The sequence below is a fragment of the Giraffa tippelskirchi genome, chromosome 6 (assembly GCF_054371585.1).
Source record: "Giraffa tippelskirchi isolate mGirTip1 chromosome 6, T2T-mGirTip1v1.2.pri, whole genome shotgun sequence".
In the NCBI taxonomy this organism is placed as follows: domain Eukaryota; kingdom Metazoa; phylum Chordata; class Mammalia; order Artiodactyla; family Giraffidae; genus Giraffa; species Giraffa tippelskirchi.
Window position 1 is genome coordinate 46,714,427 of NC_137280.1, and position 27,428 is coordinate 46,741,854.

A 27,428-nucleotide genomic window follows, 5' to 3' on the forward strand; every position below is an offset into this window, starting at 1 on the left:
TTTCCTTAATTTCTCTGTTTTCTCATTGTTAGTGTATAGGAATGCAAGGGATTTCTGTGTGTTAATTTTATATCCTGCAACTCTGCCATATGACCCAGCAATCCTACTGCTGGGCATACACACCGAGGAAACCAGAACTGAAAGAGACACGTGTACCCCAATGTTCATCACAGCACTGTTTATAACAGCTAGGACATGGAAGCAACCTAGATGTCCATCAGCAGAGGAATGGATAAGGAAGCTGTGGTACATATACACGATGGAATATTACTCAGCCATTAAAAAGAATACATTTGAATCAGTTCTAATGAGGTGGATGAAACTAGAGCCCATTATAAAGAGTGAAGTAAGCCAGAAAGAAAAACAACAATACAGTATACTAAAGTGTATATATGGAATTTGAAAGGTGGTAATGATAACTCTATATGCAAGACAGAAAGAGACACAGATGCATAGAACAGTCTTTTGGACTCTGAAGGAGTAGGTGAGGGTGGGAAGATCTGAGAGAATAGCATTGAAACATGTATATTATCATATGTGAAACAGAACACCAGTCCAGGTTTGATGCATGAGACCAGTGCTCAGGGCTGGTGCAATGGGATGACCCAGAGGGATGGGATGGGGAGGGAGGTGGGAGGGGGGGTTTAGGATGGGGAACACATGTACACCCATGGCTGATTCATGTCAATGTATGGCAAAAACCACTACAATATTGTAAAGTAATTAGTCTCCAACTAAAGTAAATAAATTAATAATAATAAAAAAGAACCTACTCTGTTCACAGCAGGGAAAACACAACAAAGCACAGTGATATCATCTAGTACAGGAAGTTGAGTGCACCGCACCCAGAAAAGCACTATGACAAAAGGAGAGACAAAAGCACCTCCTCTGATCTCTCCTTTTTGCTGACCACTCCACTTTTACAGGGAGAATGTGTTCAACAATGGGTTCCACAGGCATTTTTGTCTGAAACTTACCTTTGTATCTTCCCCAATCATGTTTTCTCTTTCATAGTAGTGCTGAAGTTGTAGGTTATGTTTCTCTTCTTCTTCTTTCTTCTTTCTTTCTGCTTCTTTTCGTCTTTCTTCAGCTAACCTAATAAGCTCTTCATTTTTCAGTCTTTGCTTTAAAATAAAGAAAAAACACACACTCCATACACACATTCCATTCATATTTGTGTGAAATAAAGAGATAAAACAGAGGATATAGATGACATGTGCTCAGTCGCTCAGTTGTGTCTGATTCTTTGTGATCCTTTGGACTGTAGCCCACCAGGCTCCTCTGTCCATGGGATTTTCCAGGCAAGAGTACTAGAGTGGGTTGCCATTTCCTCCTCCAGGGGACCTTCTCAACCCAGGGATCAAACCTGTGTCTCCTGCACTGCAGGTGGATTCTTTACTGCTGAGTCATCAAGGAAGCCCATAGATGACATACTGGTCTGCTTAACAATAAAATATTAGGCATATAAAATATTACAACATGCTAGTCAGTCTAAACTATTTTTTGGCTGTAAAAAAAGTCATCATTTATCTCTTTTAATTTAGTATTTCATTTTTATAAAATAACATGTAACAAATGCACATTGATCTGATATTTTCTAAATGTACTCCAAGACTGTTCTCCTTTGTGAGTAATGAGTATCTTTTCAAGTCAAAGTAAGGAGTTCACTCTCAGACTAAGCAGAAAAAGAGAGTAGGGAAAAAAATGCACCTCCTCCTCTTTCTCCCTTTTCTTTTCCTGCTCCTCTTCATACTCTTGCTGGATTCGAGCTCTCTGTTCTGCAAGCCGTTTTTCTTCTTTTTCTTCAGCAATTCTTAATCTCTCTCGCTCTGCTTCTTCTCTTTGCTTCTTTTCCTCAATCTAAAGAATTAAACCTAGTTATTACTTTGTGAAACTACTGAAAAGTTAGACGATCACTTAATTTACCCTATTATCCTATGAATTCAACCTTTATATCCTGCTTTTGTAAGTAAAAGTAAGTTCCAAAAATTTTTCAGTTTCCTGTATTGTATTAGAGAGGCCACATGATATAATGATAAGAGCTCTAAGTAAAATTCCAGCTTGCACAGACCTTATGAAACTTTCTGGTTCAGTTTTGTCATCTGGTAAAAAGAGTTACTAATGTCTGTATCTCAAAGTAGTGCTCAAAGACTGAAATGAAAATATGTATGTAAAAAACATAAAAGTTCCTATGTAGAAGGTCCAATACTTAGTAATTCATGATTATATTATTTTATAATGACTACTACTACTATGTCTCAAAGTTCCTTGTGATTAGTATCCTGAAACAGCAGTGAAATGTTTTAGCAACCATTCTTTAAGTAGAAATCCCTTCCCTAGAATAGCCTTTCTTATTTCCTTTCTAATGACAAGATGTAAGGTGTATGAAGATGTCAGCTACAACGATTCATAATTTTGTTTGAATGCCACCTGAAACCTGCAGTGTTGAGTATTCTAGGCAAATATGATAAGGCAAGGTCTAAGATGTGACAGGAAGAAGACTCTAAGAGATAGTCTATATCCTCTATGAATGAGACAGAGAAGAATGACAGCCTGGGACCTGAGGATTCATGGTGCTGGTTTAAGGATATCAATAAATTTTTATCCCTCTTAAGTATATTGATCATGACTATTCACAATATTTTAAGAGTTCTTGTCTGCATTTCCACTAGTCTCAAGGTTGCTATATTTAGTGCTGTCAAACTTTTGAGCTGTAAGAACTGCAGTCTTCTTACCTATGCCATGACTTTACATGCTAGGGCATTTCCAACATTTATCACAACCCTTTTAAATATGTACAGTCCTAATATTTAGGACTAAGTGGTGTGTATGTAATCACCTCCTCAACTACAACAGCCCTAAAGAAAACATCATTCATGAACCATACAATAAAACCACACATTTAACACTCAGTTCCCTTTTTCTCCTCCATGAAAAAAATAATCACAATCACTAGGTCTCTTCTCCATTAATGGGTCACAATCATAAATGGATCTCACACTTAATGAATCCACAGAAATATCATTCCAACAAAATTGCCACACAGCTGTTCAACAGAAAGAGAACAGTTATTGCTCAGGTCAATGGTTTTCAAACCATATAATACAAAAGTAGTTCAATGGTCCTGCAAATATTTTATTAAACTTGTTAATTATTTTTAAAGCTGCAGTTTAAAATGACATCTAAACACTCACATGTATTATTCACTAAATTTGAAGCACATGAAGACTTTTGCTGCACTAAAACTAATGGTATAACTTTTTAGTGTTAAAATTTATTTATGCAGACATGGAGCTAAGGCTTCTTTTGTATCTTTGTGCACACATCTGAACATTTTACAACATTTCTTTTAACACTTAAGTTTGGGGATTCTTTTTGACTGACGCTATATTGTTGATATTAATAAATACCATTTAGCTATTTTACATTTTCTTGGAGCGCTGGAATAGATTTCGTTTGGGGGAAAAGCAGTTTTTAACAGGCTGCTAAAAGAAAAATACATAGAAATACATAAAAAGAAAAATACATACACACATTTTTTAGGGTGGGAGAACTGAAGGTTGAACTTATTCTGAAACTAGTAAGTCAAACTTTCCCACACTACTTGTAGTTTTTTCCCAGAAGAAAGACACCAGAGAGTGTGGAATCTCTAGGTATAATACTTCAAGTCAGGAGACTTGGGGTCAACGTGCTAGCTCTGCCACTACAGGTGAGCCTCAGCCTTTTTTTGGTCTTAAAAATAGTAGTACCTTCCTCAGAGAGTTGTGGGGTTTAATAAGAGACTATATATAAAACTATCTTACAAACAATAAAAGACTACAAAATGGCAAGATTTATTTATTTTTCCCTAAATTCTACCCTCAGTTCAGTTCAGCCGGTCAGTCACGTCCAACTCTTTGAGACCCCAAGACCTGCAGCATGCCAGGCTTCCCTGTCTATCACCAACTCCCAGAGCTTGCTTAAATTCATGTCCATTGAGTCAGTGATGCCATTCAACTATCTCATCCTCTGTCATCCCCTTCTCCTCCTGCCTTCAATCTTTCCCAGCATCAGGGTCTTTTCCAATGAGTCAGTTCTTCACATCAGGTGGCCAAAGTATTGGAGCTTCAGTTTCAGCATCAGTCCTTCCAATGAATATACAGGACTGATTTCCTTTAGGATGGACTGGTTGGATCTCCTTGCAGTCCAAGGGACTCTCTCGAGTTAGTGCTCAGCTTTCTTTATGGTCCAACTCTCGCACCTATACATGACTACTAGAAAATCCATAGCTTTCACTAGATGGGCTTTTGTTGGCAAAGTAATGTCTCTGCTTTTTAATATGCTGTCTAGGTGGGTCATAGCTTTTCTTCCAAGCAGCAAGTGTCTTTTAATTTCATGGCTGCAGTCCCATCTGCAGTGATTTTGGAGCCCCCAAAAACAAAGTCTCTCTACTCTAGACCATGTTAATACTTGCTGGAACTATTGATATATAATTTTGATTCGCTATCATTACAGGCAATATACCAGAGGGTCCTACAAGTTCAGAAAGTGACTCTATGGACCCTCAATCTGCTGTACCTAACTCGAGTAGCCAATATCATTAGGATCTCTGATACTGCACTTGCAGTATCATTCTGCCAATCTCTATTAATTCATTCTCTATTCATTCTGCCAATCCTCAGAAAGGTCTTTCATCCATTTCCACAGTCACCACTCTAGTGAAATACCCATGCTTCCAGTCCTTTAAATCCACCGAAAATACGTCAACAGTATTGCCAGCTCAATTATACTTTAGACCACATCCATTATGTCACTGCCTTATTTAAGAGTCCATAATAATTAGGATCAGAAAGATGGCATATTTGAATAGACTCTCTTTAAGAAGAATTTAAGAGGCTGGGATCAGACTGGATAGCCTTAAGTGTCCGACTAAGGAATATGGACATTTTATTTAGAAAAGCTACTGACAGATTTTAAATGAAGAAAAGCGTGAGAAATTATATCAAAGGAAGATTAACCTGGCCAAAAGATTAATCTGACACTGGGTTGTAAGAGTGGGTATGGAAGGGAGGATGGTAAGAAGAGAAAATATTGCGAGCCCACTATGAGCCGGTGTCTCATTCACCTCAGGCTCCACCCCAAGGGTGGACATGGTATGAGAGGTTCAAGAAATCCATGTGCTTAATAAACACCTGACGCTCAAGTGTCTTCCTCGGGGCATTTCTAGTGTTTTAAATGCAATTTGCTTACACACATAAATGAAGCAAATAAATACAAAATATGAGAGTATTTTTAATATTTACTTACAAACTAAACAACTGAGTCAAGAATATAAAGTCATTTAGAAAAAAACTATTTCTATTAACACATAAACATCTAGAAAGATTCATTTTATGCCTAATAGGTGAACATTTTAGGAGTTTCAGTTTTAGAAATTTCAGCACTCTCTAACACTTAATGATTTAACAAAATTTTAAAAAGATTAAGTCAACTGGTATACCTAACATGTCTCCTTATTCCTTTTTCATATATAAGTAAAACAGTATAATAATATAAATTAAATAATATAATTTCTATCTGATATGAATTAGATACTTTAGATAACTGCATGGCATTTTAGAATTTATTCTTTATCTTGTGGATAAAATCTTTGCAAGTTTATTAAAACTTTTATGAAACTTTGAAACCATGATCAAATAAGCATTTCACCTGAAAACGAAGAAAATTCTTGTATAATTCCTGCTGTTTAATCTGAAGTTCAGTTGGAGGCTCACTAAAAATATTTCCCCGAGCAAAAGGAGAGCTCTGTGTTTGCATATGACCTTGAAAGGGAAATTTTGCAAAAACATACCATTAGCCAGTGCTTAGAAAACATAAAGATTAAAGAATAACGACTTTGCTAAATAAATTCAAATTTTGAAAAAATGCGCTAAATGTGGAAGCCCCGAAGCTAAACTTGGAAGACGACTAAGATTAGAATCTAAAGACCAGATGAAAAGAGAGGGGAAAAATGGTGAAACTAAAGTAAAATTAATACACAGTTGAAAAATCATAATATAGCTATATCTGAAAGTCATCAAGGAAACATAAAAGTTAGTAACCTAAGCAACTCTCACTGCAGCAAAGGCTTTAAAATAAAATTTATAAAGAGGAAAAAAAGCACACATTTAAGTTCTTATGTATGATGTAAATATCCTTTTCTTAAGAATACTGCTTAATTATACATTAAAATGTATTATGTATACACATATAAAAAATTTCTAAAATTGCTTTTAAAAAATCAGTGGATTCCTATCCATGGTTTAAAACACAGATTAGAAAGTTAGCTCTAAAAACATTTTTAATTTTTACAAAATTAAAATGATTTTTAATCACTGCAATACTTTTTACTTAAAAATTATATCAGATTAATGAGATATAAATTTGAAGATTAAAAATATGCTATATATATATGTTATCTATAAATAGTATTAAACATTCTGGGAAAGGAAAAATATTATTTTATAAAAGCAGCCTGGAAAATAATTATACCCCAGGGGTCTTTTGAATGCAGAAAAAAATTGTATGCAAATTTAAGGCTCACATAACTTTTTTATATCATTTTATATTTATATACAAATATATAATTTTTTAGTTTCCTTATACCATCAATCTAAAGTATTTGTTTCTCTCACTCATATAGTGGTTGTAAGCCAACTGCTTTGCGGTTGAGCTGTCATTTAGGTCTCTTTTCCTTTGTGTTTAAATTTACTAATGCTTACTTGAATAGATCATCAGAAAGGTAAATCAATACCTAAACATTAAAATCTTAGGTTATGGTGGAAAAGCTGATCAGCAAAACAAAACTGAGTAGTTTGTTTCACATTGAGATCTGTCAAATTCTAAACCTTTGAGGCAATTAGAGAAGAAATGTTATTAGAGATAGGCAAGATAAGTTCTTTTAAATATAAAAACATTATAAAAACAAAACCAAAGGGAAAGACATGCTCTAAACAAAGAAAATGAAAATGTATTCACCCATCATAATTAGCAAAAAAATAAATTTGACCCAAATTAGTATGAACTTTATAAACATGATTTTTCATCCAAAAACCATAAAGTAAAATAAAAACAACAAACATTAAGAAGAGCTTTTAAAACAGGCCTAATGAAGACAAAATATTAGAGGATAGTGACTCTCGAGTATATATTAAGATATTCAACTTCCACGCATATTTGAGCTCCCTTAATGCCTTTAAAATACTACATGTCACATATGTATGTTGTATGTATATAAATATACCCACATATACATACACTTATACACATATATGATAGCATAGCAACAAATTAGGTGGCTCTCAATAGGTTTTTTGCATTCAGAAAATCTATTTTAGGTTAATTCTTAGGAAATGAAAGTTAATTGAGGGCATTTCAATGCACAAAAAAGGGGAATTTAAACATTTTATGATTTCTTAAACTAGAGCATCCTGACCACATCTTGGCCACGACATTAGCACCAAAACCCTGGGTTTAGACACAATAGGAATAGAAAACAAATTCTGCTGTGCATATTCAAATCATCAAGGTTGTGCTCTTTTTGGGAAAGACTCATGGAAACTTTCTAGTTTTCCTGTGTTTTTGCTTGGTAAGCAAAGCTAGGTGCCTGATGTGTTATTACTATAACAGAGAAAGTTCTAAGCTAAGACGGAACTATGTACAAACAATACTGGGGGTGGAAGAGAGGAGTAGAGAAGGGTCTGTACCACTGATCTCAACACTGACTACTCCAGAAGCAGCAGCCAGTGAAGAGAAAAATAATGGTAATCAGAAAGAAGCAAAAATTCTCTAAAATAAAATGAAAAGGTGTTTTGACGTACAAAGAAATAAACAAGTTTACTTTGACTTCTGATCACGTTCCCCACTTATTTACAGTAAACTCTCTGTGCTTTCTTAAAAATTTTAATTTTAGACAAGAACACTGCATTAAAAAGTCCTTTCAAAATATCCCTGACTGATCAGTCTTTTAAAAATTTTTAAATGTTTAATACATATGACTTATTGGCCTAACAGGCAGACTAAATGGTGAGCTCTGATTCAAATTACTAGCCTTGCATCTTTCAAGCCTTTGATGGTAGCACTAATTTCTGCAGCCTTTTTGAACACTTCAAGAGATGTACTGTAGGTTGTTTCCCTGGACAGCCCGTATCACTGTTTAATCTCTAATTATAAGAAAATACTTTCCTACTTTGATCCACAGTAGATTTTTACACAGTGAATCTAGTTTTGATTTTTGGACTACTAAAGGTAGAATTTTTGATGAGATTATTAATTTGGCTCTCATTCTGAGTCCTTAATAATTCAATTTGCTGTAAATAAATGGTTATTTTTATAGGCATCAAAATACAGTATAAGGTGGTCTATTCTTTAAACTTCATTTGAATTTTAAATGTAACATATTTTCCCATATACTTCATAAGGAAAGATGATTACAAATTTTCCTGGCAAGTCATAAAGATACTGAATAATCTTCAATTTACAGAATCTTTAATTAAAGGACCCTGTTTAATACCATACCAAAGGTATATGCTTATGAAAGGGAGATGTGACCAGAAGTCAAAGTAAATTTAATTATTTACTTCTTTGTACACTGTGGCTTATAAGGGAGGGCAAATGTTTATAAAACAAACAAAAAAAATGAATTTCACTGTATAATTTATCATACAACATCTGGTATGTTCTCATTAATTTAAACTAATTCTTACAGGTGTAAGAATCAAACTCTGTATGGGTAAAAAAAAAAGAAAGAAAACTATTTGATTTTAAGAAATGTCCTTCCCACTAGCAAAATGAAGCTGTTAGCAGCAGCTCAAGTATATATAAGAACTAATAAAGCTGAGAAGAAATACATAGTATAGTATTAAGGAGCAAAATGTATTTCTTTATTCATTTTTTCAAAATAGCCTACACAGAAAAGTTATTGTAAATAGCATAAATAATGTACTATGTTTTCTGACTCAGAATAACCAACTTCTCAAAATCTTAATAAGAACTTTGTTGGAGAACAGAAGAGAAATGCTACTGAACAACTTTAGAAATGTAAATATATATATACATATGATTAAAAACCTGAGTTTTTATTTGCAGCATCTTCTTGGTTCTCAGCATTTGAAGTGGCTAAATTTTGGTCTAGAGATACAACAGCTCTTTTATCTTCATATGTTCTTGCATCTGGGTTATGGTAGGCATCTATATTTTGTCTGTGCATCCTATTCAAATCAGCTGAGAGGGAAAAAATAAGCCATTTATTTCAATAAACACATTTCTATAATTAATATGCTTAATACATTTTCTTAAAGTAGAGAAATGAAGAGAACCAACAGGACCAGAGCTGGGATAATTCAATGGTATCTTGGTACCCTGAAAACAGAAACAAGATTATTAAAACTTGTAAGAAATTTTTCAAAAATAATGTTACAAAATAAATTCAAAATTAGTAGAGAACTTAAAGAGCGTATACATTTCTGACAATCCATAAAAACCATATTTATATGTATGTTACCTTAGAACTTTGACTATCTAAATATAGAACAAATAATAGCAATTCAAAACAAGTCACAGTGAAATTTACCCAACATCATTAGTATTCCTAATAAAAAAATATCATGTGGAATGGAGTTTTAAAACATCTTCATAAATTTTTTTTCATATAACATTCCTTAAAAGACGGAGCTCTATTCCCCTCCTCTGGAGTGTGGATCACTTCTTATGAAAAGGATTCTGCACAATGATGGTATAAAACTTTTGAGGCTACTTCATAAAAAACATTATGCTTCCATCTTGCTAGATCTATTGGTTCACTCACTTCAAAGAAAGCCAGCTACCATTCCATAAGAAACACTCAAGGAGCTCTAAGGGGAAGCCCACATGGCAAGGAACTGAGGCCTCCTGAGTCATGTGTGGGAGCCATAGAGAAAACAGATTCTCCAGTCCCAATCAAGCCTTTGAATGATTTATAGCCCTGGCTGACACATTAAAAGGGTGAATTCTATCATATGCAAATTGTCTCTCAATAAATCGCATAAAAACAAACATGAATCTAACTGGGGCATATATAATACATTAAAAAAATATAAATACCTAATCAAATATATGTGAAGCAATCTTGCTATTAATCAATTAGAACTATGAGACATTTTTGCTATCTTTCAAACTGGTTAAGTATTTTTAATTTTTTTTTTTTTTTTACTTTTTCTCTTGGTGTACAATTTAAAAAAATTTTAATACAGAGTCAAGTAACATCACCATAATCAGGAATCGGAACAGTCCCATCATTTCTCAAAATTCCATCATAGTTACTCCCTCTCCTCAGCCATAATCTTGGTACCAGTGATTTGTTCTCCGTTTCTACAGTTCTGTTATTTTGAGAATATATGTGTATGTAAAAGGGCTTCTTTCCCTTAGGTCTTCTCTTTGGAGTCTCCCAAATTGTTTTGTGAATCAACAGTTCATTCTTTTAACTACTAAGTAGCATCCCATCATATGAATGTACCACAGTTTATCTATTTACTCACTGTAGAATATACTCGGTTTTTTCTTTATGGGAACTTTAAAAAAGAACTGAGAAAGGAAACAGATGTTAAATGTATTACAAATAATCAAAATGAGAGGTACTTACTCTCAAAGGGTTGATGCTATGTTAAAATTGTATGGGTAACAGATTTTGATATTTTATTAATAACTACGTTACAAAGAGATCTTTCTTAGAGAGCTAAGAATACGGTGAACATTCAATTTCTTTAATTTCTTTGTAATAAAAGATGAAAGATGAAACAGGAGTAATTAGAAAAGCCAGCAGCTGAATTAAAGTCATCCAACATAATCCTTGTTACATGGTCTTGGCCATCTCATGAAGTAAAGGAAAACACTGATTTTTACTACATATTGGGACTACAATAGGAAAATTAGGTTCCCTCTCTTTCTCTCAAATGTAACAGCTAAATACAAAACAAACATATTCTTCAAGTTTACTTGCTTTGAAAATACCAATAAAAAAGAGTTCCACTGCATTTGATAAAATAGCACACATTTTTTATTTCATGGCATAACTGAAGCGTTAAATAAGCAAACTAAACATGACCATTAAAAATAAAAATCTCAGAAAGGTTTGCTCCATCCCTGTTAGGTCAAGTAATTCTAAAACAATATTTTATAATTCAATAACAAACACTTATCCTACTCACTTCCACCAATTAAACACATATAGGACACTATAATTATATTGTCTGAACTGGAAATAATCTTTGAGGCAAGCTGGAAACTTCTAGGAAATCATTCCAGTGTTTCCCAAAGTTTCTGTTACATAAGCACCTCCTTCGTGGTAACTATTACGCTTCTATCAACTCATAATTTAAATTTATTATAGCAAAGACTGGGTAGATGCTTATAAATTTTATGTCCTCCACCTGGGTATAAAGAAACCCTTCCAGCCTCCCAAGAAGTTATTTTAGAACCTTATAACTCGGTTTGAACAACTGAACCAAGACAAAAGTGATATTTATATTTCTCCATCTTTAGGCCAGGCCCCATCAAAATTCTCAACTTGTTCTCCCATCCTCTGGACCATGTCTGTGCAGCTAGAAATGAAAGACTTCAAAATGGTAAGAGTGACACACTGGAAGAGGCAGATTCCCAAGTCATCTCTTGGAGGAGAATCACTCAAACAGCATCAGAATGCAGTTTAAGTGATAAGTAACTTACACTGCCTTAAGCCTCTGAGAAACAAGAGTTCTTTGTTAGACCACTTTTCATTTAAATGCCTTTACTTTCAAAGGAAATATTACAGTACCATCCATAAATGGAAAACCAGTAATATATTTTTTTTCAGTAATATATGTATATTTTTAATATATATTCAAATAAACATTTAACTTCAAACATTAGAAATGTTAACCATGGATCACCTAAAATCATCTTATTTATAAATAGAATAAAAGTTCTAACCTTCAATATTGTGAAGAAAGTATGAGGTGAATATAGGAAAGGAATAAATCCTTCAGGAAAGAAAAGAGTTACCTCATTAATCTAAGTGGGCCTTAAATATATCTTTTTTAAAAAGCCATCTTTAACAGAGAATCAAAGGCATAGCCATTATGAACTCTAGTAACTCAATACCCCCAATATCTTCTGACTGCATCACTCAGTTATCCCTACAACAAAGCATAAACCTGAAGAACATCAAATTTACTTTGTATCACTTTAATGGGTTTTCTAATTACTCATTTCCCATTTCTAAATAAACTATTTTTTTAAACCCATTATCTTTCTCTGCTTTTATTCTAAGCTAATTGAAGACCATCCCAACATATGTAACAAGTTGTAAAAAGTCTCTTTTCAAAGTGCCCGTTGGGTGATTTCTAGATGAAACATTTTTAAGAACATATAATTAAAAGATAAATCAATATAATTCTGCAATCTGCCAAACATTTCTGAGGCCAGGTTTTTGTCAGGAGTCCCTGCATAGTGCGGGTATATGGCATATATGAATTAAACATAACATTCCACAACTACATCAGATCACTTAAGACATCTTATTAGTTTAAAAATATTGCAGTAAGGATTTTATTATTTTTACTAGAAAACTTGAAAAAATTCAAACTACTAGTTTGGGTAAAAACTTGCTAACTAACAAACTTTTCTCTGCAACTGAGTTATTATCATTAGAGGGTGAAAAATTTATAATAAAAATAAATGAAGAAAGGCTTTTTAACATGCTATCATGTTTACTATCAAAATAGCTCTTCTGCATCAAGCTGTATAAAAAGAGACCTTTCCTTACAGACTATGATTCCCACTTCCTTCTACTCCCCATTCTTTTAAAAAGTTAAACTTAGTTTCTTTTAAAAACAACAAATCAGGGACTTCACTGGCTGTTCAGTGGCTAGGACTCTGTGCTCCTGCAGGGGGCCAGGTTCAACCCCTGATCAGTGTACTGGATCCCACATGCTGCAGCTAAGACCTGATGCAGCCAAATTAATAGATATTTTTAAAAAATCGATGGAAATAACATACTTATCAGATTTCCTTTGGCATCTCTCAGAGGAGCACCACCTCCACCTTTCCCCCAGGGGTTGTAACTTCTCATTTCAGCTTCTAATTTGGCTTCATATACTTCTTTTTCTTCACGTTCTTTCTTTCTTCTTTCTTGTCTTTCTTGAATCTTAACAACATTAAAAAACATTTGTAATAACTGCTAACTGCTAACAAGTATTCTGATACAAAAAATTAGTTTTAAGATCAGATTTTATTTTACTTATTAGAAAACTAGACTTTTTCCCAGTATACTTTACTATAAAATTTAATATCACAAATGTATGTAAAAGCAATTAAAAAACACTTTGGTACCTGAAATAATAGCTGCTACTCCCTCACATCCTGTCACGTGTGCCCCTTCCAGCCACTGGTGCCACTTGGACTAAGGCAACTTCATCTTCCCAACCCCCAGCTTCTACCTGAGCCATTCCCTCCCTAACCTCACCATTTTCATGAGGTCCAATAGACTCTCCCTACCTTCATTTTCTTCATCTACCCTTTCATGGTACCTGGCCAGCCACAAACTACTCCCCACACCTCTGAGACCTGGGCCAACTACTCCCTACCCATCATCAGACCTACTCTACCTTGGGCAAACTCCATTCCCAAAGTTCAAAGATATTGAAGGTTCAAAGCTCTCTAGAGAATGCCGGGCTATTTAAGTACACTTTATGAAAGCACACAAAACGGTCTTATCATCATCAAGTTTAAGCGTAGGGTTGGGTCTTTAAAGACATATAAACAGGCAATGAATAAAGACATACATTTTGGAAAGTTACTTTTAAAATCATAACCACAGGCATGGCAAATTTAAGTAACTACTCCAGGAAGGTCAAGGAAGTCATCACATATAAAAAATTCTAGGGTTAGGAAATCTGGTTCTGTCAGTGGTGTTTTTAATATGTTCATTTGAAAATAGATAAATGCAGTCTATTGTTTGTAGATTCCTAACACAAAATAATAATGTTGGTAATTCTGTAATTTTAAAAAAGCCCACTTTTCAAGGAGGTTGCCCAATGTAGAAAACAGAACAAAAATCTGAGCTTTAGAAGAAATCCGGTGGAATTTTGTAGAAGGGTACCTCAGGTGAATATATATACCTAGAGTTCCAGGGACCTCTCTGGAGAAGATATAACTATTTCCCCCAAAAATCCACACATTTGATACAGTTATTCCTAAGTAAACTCTCTCCAAATATTACAAACCACAATAGAACGTCATCCTCCTCCCTAAGTGTTCTGCCTCTGTTTTCCCTATCCTTAAGAGTTCATAGCTTCATCATCCTCTTGGATTATAACACTCAGAATCATCTTAAAGCCCTGTTCTTTCCTCAGTCCCTAAATTTAAGTCCTATTAATGAAACCCCAGAACTGTCTCTTCCGATGTCCTGTCCCTCTTCCCTACCTGGTACAGGGCCTTGTTACTTCCTGGCTGGACTACCTAATAGTTTTACTAAAAGGTTTCTCCGCCACATCTCTTTCCCAACTGCCCACATCACAACCAGGTATCTTCCTAAAATCCACATCTGCTCACATCAATTATAATATTTCTTTCACCTTTGGCTTAAGATTTCCTCCCTTTGGCTGTCGATAACAAGGTGAAATTGAGAACCCCTTACTTGCTATCTTTCACAATCCAGTATAATCTAACACTCCAGCCCCTTCTCCTACATCAATTCCATTCCCTGAATACACTAGGAATTTCGTATTTATTCACTGTATAACATTCAACTCAAAAGTCATCAACCATGTGAAGCCCTCCTAAAAGCCAAGGCAATTATTCTCCCTATCCCATGCATTCCAGCCTGTCTATATCAAACTTTATCACATTTACTGATAAATAAATGGAATTCTTTTTCCTCAGCCACACTCTTGAGTTTTAAAGGGCCACTGTACTAACACATAAGATGTTTAACATTACATGAATGAACAAATGAAAAAAATGAATGGATACCTGCTGCTGCAAAGCTTCCTGGTAAGACTGAAGTGACTGTTTTGAAGGCTTTGGTTTATCTTCAAAAAACAGTCCTGAATTTATTGCTCGATTACTTGTAATTTTCAGCTCATTCTGTCCAATTGTACTCCTACATCAAATATACAATTAATAATCTAAATCCATTTATGACAAAACAAGAAGATGCAACACTTCTTTGGAATAGCATGGCATATAAGTACATTTAAAATAGAGAAATGGCAATCCACTTCAGTATTCTTGGCTGGGGAATCCCATGACAGAGGAGCCTGGTGGGCTATAGTCCATGGGGTCGCAAAGAGTCAGGCATGATAAAGTAACTAACACACACACACAACAGAGAAATTCTTTCTTTATAGTTCAAAGAGAAATTCTTAAGTAAATGACCCCTATCTCTGCTTTCAAAATTAATGGAACTTTCAAACTTACTGAATCTATTTCCTAATCTCGGTGGTAGTTATATGCAAGTAAAACTTTCACATACAAGTAAAAACACTTGTGATAATTCATCAAGCAATATACATATGACTTATGCACTTCTCTGAATGCAGTGGAAGTCCCTCAAGTAATATCATAACTAATGATTTACTTAATAAATTTACTCCAAAATAAAGTAATAACTTCCTAGCCATTTTAAGAATAAAACAAATAATTATAGTAAAAAGTCCGACTATCCCAAATAAAATTTTTTTCACTGAGTCACACATTTTATTAATGGCATTGATGGTATAAGACTAATAAAATCCCTAAAACCTTGCCCTGTTTATGGAGGCCTGGGATGGGAACTGTGTCAAAGGTGAGAGGTTCTAACTGTTGGGTAAAGTTACAGCAATGATTCCCTAGTAATTGAAGGCTCCTTCTACCCTTCCTTTTTTTTTTTCTTTTCCCCTGGTAATCCAGGGCTTGTACTTCTTAGAAATTATGCATATAGAACGCACCAAACTCAAAGTAAAAAGGCTCAGAGATCCATATTTATACACATCATAGTCAATGTGCCCAAAGAAAAAGAGAAGAACCTCAAAAGCAGCAAGAAAATAAAAACTCTTCATATACAAGGGATCTTCAGTAAGATTAACAGCTCATCAGAAATCCTATGAAGGCCAGTAGGCAAGGAGATGACATATTCAAAGAGATGATGGGGCAGGGGGGGGAAGTCAACCAAGAATTCTATATCCAGGAAAACCATGCCTCAAAAATAAAAGTGAAATTAGAACAACAGACCCGTCTTATAAGAAATAGTAAATGATGCACTTCAGGTTGAAATAAAAAACACTTGACAGTAACCAGAGTAAACACAAAGAAATAAAGAACGCCAGTTAATAGTAACTACATAGGTAAAGGTTAAAGATATTACTAATATGCTTTTATTTGCAGCTATATTCTCTGATTTTAAAGACAACTACATAAAGGAAAGAAGGAACAGTTAAAAACTATTGATGAGCTTAAATATAAAACAATATACTTTGTATGCAATAGTGGCATCAAGAAGGAAAGGAATGGCATTATACTGGAGAAAACGTTTAACATATTATGGAAATTAAAATATGAACTCAGTTCTTTTAAATTAAAAACATAAATTTCAGTCTGCAAGGAAACCACAAAGAAAATGACACACAAATTATACTAAAAGAAGCAAGATAATTAAAATGGAATGCTATATTTAACACTGCTTCCCTGGTGGCTCAGAGGGTAAAGCGTCTGGCTGCAATGCAGAAGACCTGGGTTTGATCCATGGGTCGGGAAGATACCCTGCAGTAGGAAATGGCAACCCACTCCAGTACTCTTGCCTGGAAAATCCCATGGACGGAGGAGCCTGGTAGGCTACAGTCCATGGGGACGCAGAGTCGGACACGACTCTTTAACACTAAAGAAAAAGCATTACTGGAACCAAAAAAGAAATCTTTTATATTGATAAGGGTCAACTTATCAGTAAGATATAACGATTATGAGCATAAGTACACATAGCTACAGAGATACAAAACAAAGGAAACAAAAATTGACAAAACCGAAGAGAGAAATAAATCAAAAATAATAACTGCAGACTTCAATACACTACTTCTAATAATAAACAGCTGCACAGGAGCTCAATAAGGAAATACAGAAAACAAGCAACACTATAAACCAACTGTATCTAAGTCACATTGATAGAACTATCCACCCACCGACAGGAAAATGCTAATTTTTCTCAAGCACATATGAAACATTCTACACCACAGGCCACATGTTATAAGCCTCAATCATAAAATAAACCTTAATAAATTAAAAAAAAAATACAAAATATGTTCTCTAATTGTAATGCTGCTGCTAAGTCACTTCAGTCGTGTCCAACTCTGTGCGACCCCATAGACGGCAGCCCACCAGGCTCCTCTGTCTCTGGGATTCTCCAGGCAAGAATATTGGAGTGGGTTGCCATTTCCTTCTCCACTAACTGCAATGGAATTATATTAAAGCTCTATTAAAAATTTCCACAATCATATGGAAATTAAACAACACATTCCAAACTAACAAATGGATCAATGAGCAAATCAAACAAAAAACTGAAAAATAATGAGTTGAATGAAAACAAAAAGATAATGTATAAAATTTAAGGAAGAAGATAAAACAGTAAGAGGAAAATTTACAGTTGTAATATATACATATTAAAAAAGAAGACACTATATCAATAACCTAAGCTTCCACCTTCAAAAACTAGAAAATATAAGAGCAAACTGAACCCAAAGGAAACGGAAAGAAGAAAATAAAAAGACGAAAGGAGAAATAATATGAAATGGAGACTAAAAGCACAACAGAGAAAATCAACTAGACCAAGAGCTGATTCATTAAAAAGATCAACAAGATTGACAAATGTTTAGTCAAGATGTACAATCACAAGACTAAAATTATTGAAATAAAAAAAAAAAAGAAACATTACTACTGACCTTATAAAAACAAAACAGATTGTAAGGGAATACTATCAACAACTATATGCCAACACATTAGATTATCTTGACTAAATGGGCAAATTTCTAGAAAGACACAAACTATCAAAACTGTTGTAAGAAAAAAATTTTAAATATGAATTAATCAATGACAAGGGAAGAGATTAAATTAGTAATCAGGAAATTATCCATAAAGAAAAGATGAGGGTAAACTGGATTCCTGGTGAATTCTACCACACTGAAAAAATGAACAATGCTTCACATAACACACACTCCAAAGTAACAGAAAATGGAAGAGCACATCCAACTAATTCTATTAGTCCAGTATCATCCTGATACCAAAATCAGACAGACTTCAAAACAAAATAAAAACCAAAGACCAGTATCACTCATGAATACAGAGACAAAAATCCTCAACAAAAAATTAATAAACTGAAAAGTCCAGCAAGATATGAAAAGAATTATACTCCCTGACCATGTGAGATTTACCACAGGAATGCAAGGTTGATTTAATACATCTGAATCCAATAAATATATACCCACCATACTAACAGAATAAAGAACAAAAACCACAGGATATCTCAATAAATGCAGAAAAAGCATTTCACAAAATTCAATTTCCAATTCAGCAATATGATGCTTTTGAACTGTGGTGTTGGAGAAGACTCTTGAGAGTCCCTTGGACTGCAAGGAGATCCAACCAGTCCATCCTAAAGGAGATCAATCCTGGGTGTTCATTGGAACGACTGATGCTGAAGCTGAAGCTCCAATATTTGGCCACCTGATGTGAAGAACTGACTCATTGGAAAAGACCCTGATGCTGGGAAAAGTTGAAGGCGGGAGGAGAAGGGGACGACAGAGGATGAGATAGTTGGATGGCATCACCGACTCAATGGACATGGGTTTGGGTAGACTAAGGGAGTTGGTGATGGACAGGGAGGCCTGGCATGCTGCAGTTCATGGGATCACAAAGAGTCGGACACGACTGAGCGACTGAACTTAACTGAATATGTTGAAAGAATGTGCCAAATACCCCTTCCTGATAAAAACAATCAACAAAGAATATAAGGAGACTTCCTCAAGCTAATAAAAGTGATGCGAAAAATCCACAACAAACATCATACTTAATGGTTAAAGACTGAGTGCCTTGCACCTAACATCAGAATAAAATGAAAATGACCACTCTCATACTATCTATTTAACATTGCACTGGATGCTCTAGTCAGGGCAATTTAACAAGAAAAAGAAAAAGCATTAGATGGAAAGGAAGTTACTTCTATTAACTGATGACATAATTATATATACAGAAAAATGCAAAGAAACCCACCAAAAACTGTTAGTAATGATAAAAAGAGTTCAGCAAAATTGCAGGATAAAAGAATATACAAATTTCAATTACATTTCTATAAACCTGTAATAAATAACATGAAAATGAAATTAAGTAAAGAACATTCATAACACCATCGAAAAGTATTAAATATTTTAGAATAAATTAAACAAGAGCTAGTCTAAAAACCACAAAATACTGTTGAAAGAAATTTTAAAATTTCAAATAAATTTAAAGACATCCATGCTCACAGACTGGAGACTTATGTAGTTAAAATGTATGACTAAATTAAAAAAACACAGAAAATCTGAATAAACCTATAACTAATAAGGAGACTGACTCCCTAATCAAAAATCTCCTAAGAGAGTAAAGCCCAGGATCTGATGGCTCTGATAGTGAATTCTACCAAACACTAAAAGAGCACCAGTCCTTCTTCAATTTTTCCAAAAACTTGAAGAGGAGGAAACACATCCTGATTCATTCTGGGAGGCCAGCATTACCCTAATATCAAAACAAGACAGAAACATCACACAAAAAGAAAACTACAGACCAATATCCCTTATGACCACAGATGCAAAAATTCTCAATAAAGTAATAGTAAGCCAAACTCAGCAGAATATAAAAGGATTAAATACCATATCCAAACAGGAGTCACTCCTGGGATACAAGGATGGTTCAACATAAAACCTGATCAATATAATAGATAATATTAACAGAATGACAGGGAAAAAACAACACGACCATCTCGATTGATAAGGAAAAAGCATTTAACAAAATTCAACAAACTTTCATGATAAAAACACACAACAAACCAGAAGTAGAAGGAAACCATCTTAATACAATAAATGTCACATACGTAATATCCAAAGTGAACATAAGATTCAATGAAAGACTAAAACCTCTTCCTCTAAGATCAGGAACAAGGCAAAGGTGTCTGCTTTCACAATTTCTACAAAATACAGTACTGGAACAATTAGGCAAGAAAAAAAAATTTTAAAGCAGCCAAACTGGAAAGAAAGAAAGGTAAAATTATGTTTGTAGACATGATATTATATTCAGAAAAGCCTAATGATTACACACACACAAAGTTCAGTTCAGTCACTCAACCGTGTCTGATTCTTTGTGACCCCATGGACTGCAGCACGACAGGCCTCCCTGTCCATCACCAACTCCCGGAGTTTACTCAAACTCATGTCCATTGAGTCAGTGATGCCATCCAACCATCTCATCCTCTGTCGTTCCCTTCTCCTCCCGCCTTCAATCTTTCCCAGCATCAGTGTCTTTGCAAATGCATCAGTTCTTCACATCAGGTGGCCAAAGTATTGGAGTTTCAGCTTCATCATCAGTCCTTCCAATGAATATTCACGACTGATCTCCTTTAGGATGGACTGGTTGGATCTCCCTGCAGTCCAAGGGACTCTCAAGAGTCTTCTCTTTCCCTATTTGGAACCAGTCTATTGTTCCATGTCCAGTTTTAACTGTTGCTTTCTGGTCTGCATACCGATTTCTCAAGAGGCAGGTCAGGTGGTCTGGTATTCCCATTTCTTTCAGAATTTTCCACAGTTTGTTGTGGTCCACACACACACAAACTGTTAGTAAAATGAATTCAGCAAAGAAGCAGAATACAAAGTCAACACAAAAAATCAGCTGCATGTCTATACACAAACAATAAGCAATCTGAAAAAGAAATTGCAATAACAATTCTATTTATAATAGCATCAAAAAAAGACAACTTAGGATTTAACTTGACCAAAGCCGTAAAAGACTTGTACAGTGAAAATTACAAAACACTGCTGAAAGAAATTAAAGAGATTTAATTTTATAATTAATAATTATTAATAAAATACTTTATTAATAATAATTAATTAAAAGAAATCCATAAATACATGGAAACACATCCTTTGTTCATTGATTGGGAAACTTACTATTTTTAAGATGTCAAAACTACCCAAAATGATCTACAGATTCAACATAAGCCCTATCAAAATCCTAATGACCTTTTTTGCCGAATTAGAAAAACTCTTCCCCAAATTTATATGCTATCTCAAGGGACTCCAAATAGCTAAATAAATTTTGAAACAAAACAAGCTAGAGGACTCCCATTTCTTGATTTCAAAACATAATACAAAGCTACAGTAGTCAAAATAGCACAGGACTGACAGATATAACAATTGAACAGAATAGAAAATTGAGAAATAAATTCACACATATAAAGTCAAATGATTCTTGACAAGGGTACCAAGATCATACAATGGGGAATGGACAGTCTTTCCAATAAATGGTGCTGCAAAAATGATACCCACATGCAAAGAATGAAACTGGACCCTTACTTAACACTGTATACAAAAGGTAACTCAAAATCACAATCCTCAACGTAAAACCCAGAACTGCAAAGCTCTTAAGAGAAAATGCAGGGCAAAAGGTTCACAACACTGGATTTGGCAATGATTAATTAGATATGACACCAAACACAGGCAAGAAATGAAAAAACAGACAAACTGGACTTCACAAAAATTAAAACTGTGTATGAATCTATAGCATTGCTACATATCAACAGAGTAAAAAGATAATACCCAGAATGAGAGAAAATACTTGCAAATTATATATATGATAAGGGATTAATATCCAGAGTATACAAAGACTCTTAATAAAGTATCTGATTCAAAAATGAGCAAATAACTTGAAAAGACATTCTCCAAAGACAGACAAATGGCCAAAAAGCAGATGAAAAGATGCTCAACATCGGTAATCACAGAGAAATGCAAATCAAAGACACAATGAGATCCACATCACCCCCCATTATGATGGCGACTAACAAAACAAAAACAAAAACTAGTAACTGTTGGTGAGGATGTGGAAAGGTCAGAACCTTGTGCACAGCTGGTGGGGATATACAATGGGGTAGCTCCTGTAGAAAACAGTACAGTGGTTTTACAAAATATTAAAAATAGAATGACCATATGATCCAGGAACTTCACTTCTGAGTATATACGTAAGAGAACTGAAAGCAGAGTCTCAAACAGATAGCTGTACACCCATATTCACAGCAGCCTATTCACAATACTTAAACTACAGAAGCAACCCAAGTACTCATCACTGGATGAGTAGATAAGCAAAATGTGGTAAATACATAAAATACAATCAAACATGATTCAGTTTTATAAAGGAAGGAAATTTTCTGGGAATTAAGATCCCATAAGCCACGTGACATGGCAAAAAAGTAAGGAAATTTTGACTTATGTCACAACATGGATAAACCTTGAGAACATTATGGTTAAGTAATAAAAGCCGCACACACAAATCCTGTTATGATTTCATTTTTATGAGGTACCTACACTAGCCAACGGAGAAAGCAATGGCACCCCACTCCAGTACTCTTGCCTGGAAAATCCCATGGATGGAGGAGCCTGGTAGGCTACAGTCCATGGGGTCGCTAAGAGTCAGACATGACTGAGCGACTTCACTTTCACTTTTCCCTTTCATGCATTGGAGAAGGAAATGGCAACCCATTCCAGTATTCTTGCCTGGAGAATCCTAGGGACGGCGGAGCCTGGTGGGCTGCCGTCCATGGGATCGCACAGAGTCAGACACGACTGAAGCAACTTAGCAGCACACTAGCCAAAATCACAGGAAAAGTAGAATATGGTTGCCAGGAAAATAGGGGAGAGAGAATAGGGAGATATCATTTAATAGGCATAGAGTTTCAGTTTTGCAAGATTAAAAATTCTGGAAACAGATGGTGGTGATGGTTACTCAACAGTACGAATGTACTTAACATCACTGAACCACACACTACAAATGCTTATAATTGATAAATTAAATGTGCAATGTGTATGTTACCATAATAAAAAAAAATGAAAAAAAAATACTAAGATGGTAATACTAAACAGTACTAAAAGCAGTACTTGGATGTAATCTCAAAAACGACAGAATGATCTCTGCTTGTTTCCAAGGCAAACCATTCAATACCACAGTAATCCAACTCTATGCCCTGACCAGTAATGCTGAAAAAGCTGAAGTTGAACAGTTCTATGAAGACATACAAGACCTTCTATAACTAACACCCCCAAAAAATATCCTCTTCATTATAGGGGACTGGAATGCAAAAGTAGAAAGTCAAGAAACACCTGGATAACAGGCAAATTTGGCCTTGGAGTATAGAATGAAGCAGAGCAAAGGCTAAGAGAGTTTTGCCAGGAGAACACACTGGTCATAGCAAACACTCTCTTGCAACAACACAAGAGAAGACTCTACACATGGACATCACCAGATGGTGAATACCAAAATCAGATTGATTATATTCTTTGCAGCCAAAGATGGAAAAGCTCTATACACTCAGTAAAAACAAGACCGGGAGCTGACTGTGGCTCAGATCATGAACCCCTTCTTGCCAAATTCAGACTTAAATTGTAGAAAGTAGGGAAAACCACTAGACATTCAGGTATTACCTAAATCAAATCCCTTAACAATTATACAGTGGAAGTGATAAATACATTCAAAGGATTAGATCTGATGGAGGGAGTGCCTGAAGAACTATGGACGGAGGTTCGTGACATCCTACAGGAGACAGGGATCAAGACCATCCCCAAGAAAAAGAAATGCCAAACAGCAAAATGGCTGTCTGAGGAGGCCTAACAAATAGCTGGGAAAAGAAAAGAAGCAAAAAGCAAAGAAGAAAAGGAAAGATATACCCGTTTGAATGCAGAGTTCCAAAGAATAGCAAGGAGAGGTGAGAAAGCCTTCCTCAGTGATCAGTGCAAAGAAATAGAGGAAAACAAGAATGGGAAAGACTAAGAGATCTCTTCAAGAAAATCAGAGATACCAAGGGAACATTTCATGCAAAGATGGGCTCGATAAAGGGCAGAAATGGTACGGACCTAACAGAAGCAGAAGATATTAAGAGGTGGCAAGAATACACAGAAGAACTGTACCAAAAAGATCTACATGACCCAGATAATTACACTGGTGTGATCACTCACCTAGAGCCAGACAGCCTGGAATGTGAAGTCAAGTCGGCCTTAGGAAGCATCACTATGAACAAAGCTAGTGGAGGTGATGGAATTTCAGTTGAGCTATTTCAAATCCTAAAAGATGATGCTGTGAAAGTGCTGCACTCAATATGCCAGCAAATTTGGAAAACTCAGCAGAGGCCACAGGACTGGAAAAGGTCAGTTTTCATTCCAATCCCAAAGAAAGGCAATGCCAAAGAATGCTCAAACTACCATACAATTGCACTCATCTCACAAGCTGCTACTGCTACTGCTAAGTCGCTGCAGTCGTGTCCGACTCTGTGCGACCCCATAGACGGCAGCCCACCTGGCTCCGCCGTCCCTGGGATTCTCCAGGCAAGAACACTGGAGTGGGTTGCCATTTCCTTCTCCAGTGCATGAAAGGGAAAAGTGAAAGTGAAGTCGCTCAGTCGTGTCCAACTCCTAGCGACCCCATGGACTGTAGCCCACCAGCCTCCTCCGTCCATGGGATTTTCCAGGCAAGAGTACTGGAGTGGGGTGCCATTGCCTTCTCTGAATGAAATACTATTTGGTGTTAAAAAGAAATGAGCTATCAACCCATAAAAAGACCTGGAGGAAGCTTCAATGCATATAATTAAGTGAAAGAAGCCAAACTCAAAAGGCTACACACAGAATGACCCCAACTTTACAATACTCTGGAAAAGAAAGAACTATGGAAACAGTTCAAAAGGATCAGGGACAGTTAGGGGTTGCTAGATGCATGAATAGACATAGAACTGAGGATTTATGGGAAGTGAAACTACTCTGTCTGATACTATAATAGGGCATCCATATTATTCAACAATTTTCATATCCAAAAGAATGAACTACACCAAAAATGAGCAGATATCAAATATGAAATTTGGGTGATAATAATGTGTCAATGTATGTTCATTTATTATAACATTTCACTCTGCTGTGGGATGCTGATAGCCGGAAAGATTGTGCAAACCAAACTGGATGGTACGTGGGAAATCTCTGTGCTTCAGCTCACAAGCTAGTAATGCTCAAAATTCTCCAAGCTAGGCTTCAACAGTACATGAACCGTGAAATTCCAGATGTTCAAGTTGGATTTAGAAAAGGCAGAGGAACCAGAGATCAAATTGCCAACATCCGCTCAATCATCAAAAAAGCAAGAGAATTCCAGAAAAACATCTACTTCTGCTTTATTGACTATGTCAAAGACTTTGTGCAGATCACCACAAACTGTTGAAAATTCTGAGAGACTGGAATACCAGACCATCTGACCTGCCTCTTGAAAAATCTGTATGCAGGTCAGGAAGCAACAGTTAAAACTGGACATGGAACAATAGACTGGTTCTAAATAGGGAAAGGAGTACGTCAAGGCTGTATATTGTCACCATGCTTATTTAACTTATATGCAGAGTACATCATGAGAAACGCTGGGCTGGATGAAGCACAAGCTGGAATCAAGATTGCCAGGAGAAATATCAATCACCTCAGATAGGCAGATGACACCACCCTTATGGCAGAAAGCGAAGAAGAATTAAAGAGCCATTTGATGAAAGTGAAAGACGAGAGTGAAAAAGTTGGCTTAAAGCTCAACATTCAGAAAACTAAGATCATGGCATCTGGTCCCATCATTTCATGGCAAATAGATGGGGAAATATGGAAACAGTGACAAACTTTATTTTCTTGAGCTCCAATATCACTGCAGATGATGACTGCAGCCATGAAATTAAAAGACGCTTGCTCCTTGGAAGAAAAGTTATGATCAACCTAGACAGCATATTAAACAGCAGAGACATTACTTTGCCAACAAAAGTCTGTCTAGTTAAAGCTGTGGTTTTTCCAGTAGTCATGTATGGGTGTGAGAGTTGGACTATAAAGAAAGTTGAGCACCGAAGAATTGATGCTTTTGAACTGTGGTGTTGGAAAAGACTCTTGAGAGACCCTTGGACTGCAGGGAGATCCAACCAGTCCATCCTAAAGGAGATCAGTCGTGAATATTCATTGGAAGGACTGATGATGAAGCTGAAACTCCAATACTTTGGCCACCTGATGCAAAGAACTGACACATTTGCAAAGACACTGATGCTGGGAAAGATCGAAGGCGTGAGGAGAAGGGGACGACAGAGGATGAGATTGAGTAGGCATCACCGACTCAATGGACATGAGTTTGAGTTAACCTCTGGGAGTTGGTGATGGACAGGGAGGCCTGTTGTGCTGCAGTCCATGGGGTCACAAAGAGTTGGACACGACTGAGTGACTGAACTGAATACTAAATAGATCTACAGATTTTATATACTCTCTATCGAAATCTCAAACTGAGCAGCTCATCCCAAGTAAGATTCACATGGAAATACAAAGGATCTAGAAGAGTCAAAAAGAATCTTGGAAAAGAAAAACAAATTTTAAGAACTCATACTTCTCAATTTCTAAACTTACACAGAGCTACAATTATCAAGTGACACCAACACCAGATACACAGAACAATGGAAGAGAATAATCCCAGAAAGAGACTCACACAAACGTGCCCAACTGTTTTTGACAAAGGTGTAAAACCAATTCCCAGGAAAAATGATCTGGTCAACCAATGGTTCTGGGAGCTACTGCACATTCACATGGCAGGGAATGGGTACTCTGACCTAAACCTAACAGCTTACCCAAAAAATAACTCAAAGTGGATTACGAAGTTTAATGTAAAACTATAAAAACTTTCGGGGAAAACAAAATAGTAGAAAATCTTTTGGATCCAGGCCTAGGAAACAAGTACCTAGAGACTTGATATTGGAAGCATGATCCACAGAAAAAAAGCTGATAAACTGGACTTATTTAAAATTTACAAGTACCCTACTAAAAGGATGAAAAGACAAACTTTAGACCAAGAGAAAATATTTGCAAACCGCATATCTGACAAAGAACTAATATTTAGGATATATGAAGAACTCTTAAAAACTCAGTAGTTTAAAAAAAATAAAACACTCCAATTGGAAAATGTGCAAAAGACATCAACAGAAAGTAAAAAGTGGAAAGTGAAAGTCTGCGTCGCTCAGTCATGTCGAACTCTTTGGAACCCCACGGACTGTAGCCCGCTAGGCTCCTCTGTCCGTGGGATTCTCCAGGCAAGAATACTAGAGTGCATTGTCATTCCCTTCTCCAGGGGATCTTCCCAACCCAGGGACTGAACCT

At 35.6% G+C, this 27,428-nt stretch overlaps 1 protein-coding gene across 44 annotated transcripts in view; it reads right to left on the reverse strand.

Moving 5' to 3' along the window:
- CSPP1 (centrosome and spindle pole associated protein 1) overlaps positions 1–27,428 on the reverse strand; it is a 180,388-nt gene that overhangs the window by 27,016 nt on the left and 125,944 nt on the right. For 42 of the 44 annotated variants that reach the window (XM_081503197.1, XM_081503198.1, XM_081503195.1 and 39 more), the window contains 6 exons: positions 15,004–15,133; positions 13,030–13,177; positions 9,088–9,240; positions 5,689–5,801; positions 1,711–1,860; positions 978–1,124 (listed from right to left, as the gene is read on the reverse strand). In XM_081503197.1, the coding sequence (XP_081359323.1) occupies positions 978–1,124; positions 1,711–1,860; positions 5,689–5,801; positions 9,088–9,240; positions 13,030–13,177; positions 15,004–15,133 (841 nt within the window). The remainder of the gene's footprint in view (positions 1–977; positions 1,125–1,710; positions 1,861–5,688; positions 5,802–9,087; positions 9,241–13,029; positions 13,178–15,003; positions 15,134–27,428) is intronic. The other 2 variants (XM_081503171.1, XM_081503175.1) reach the window with 1 other exon arrangement.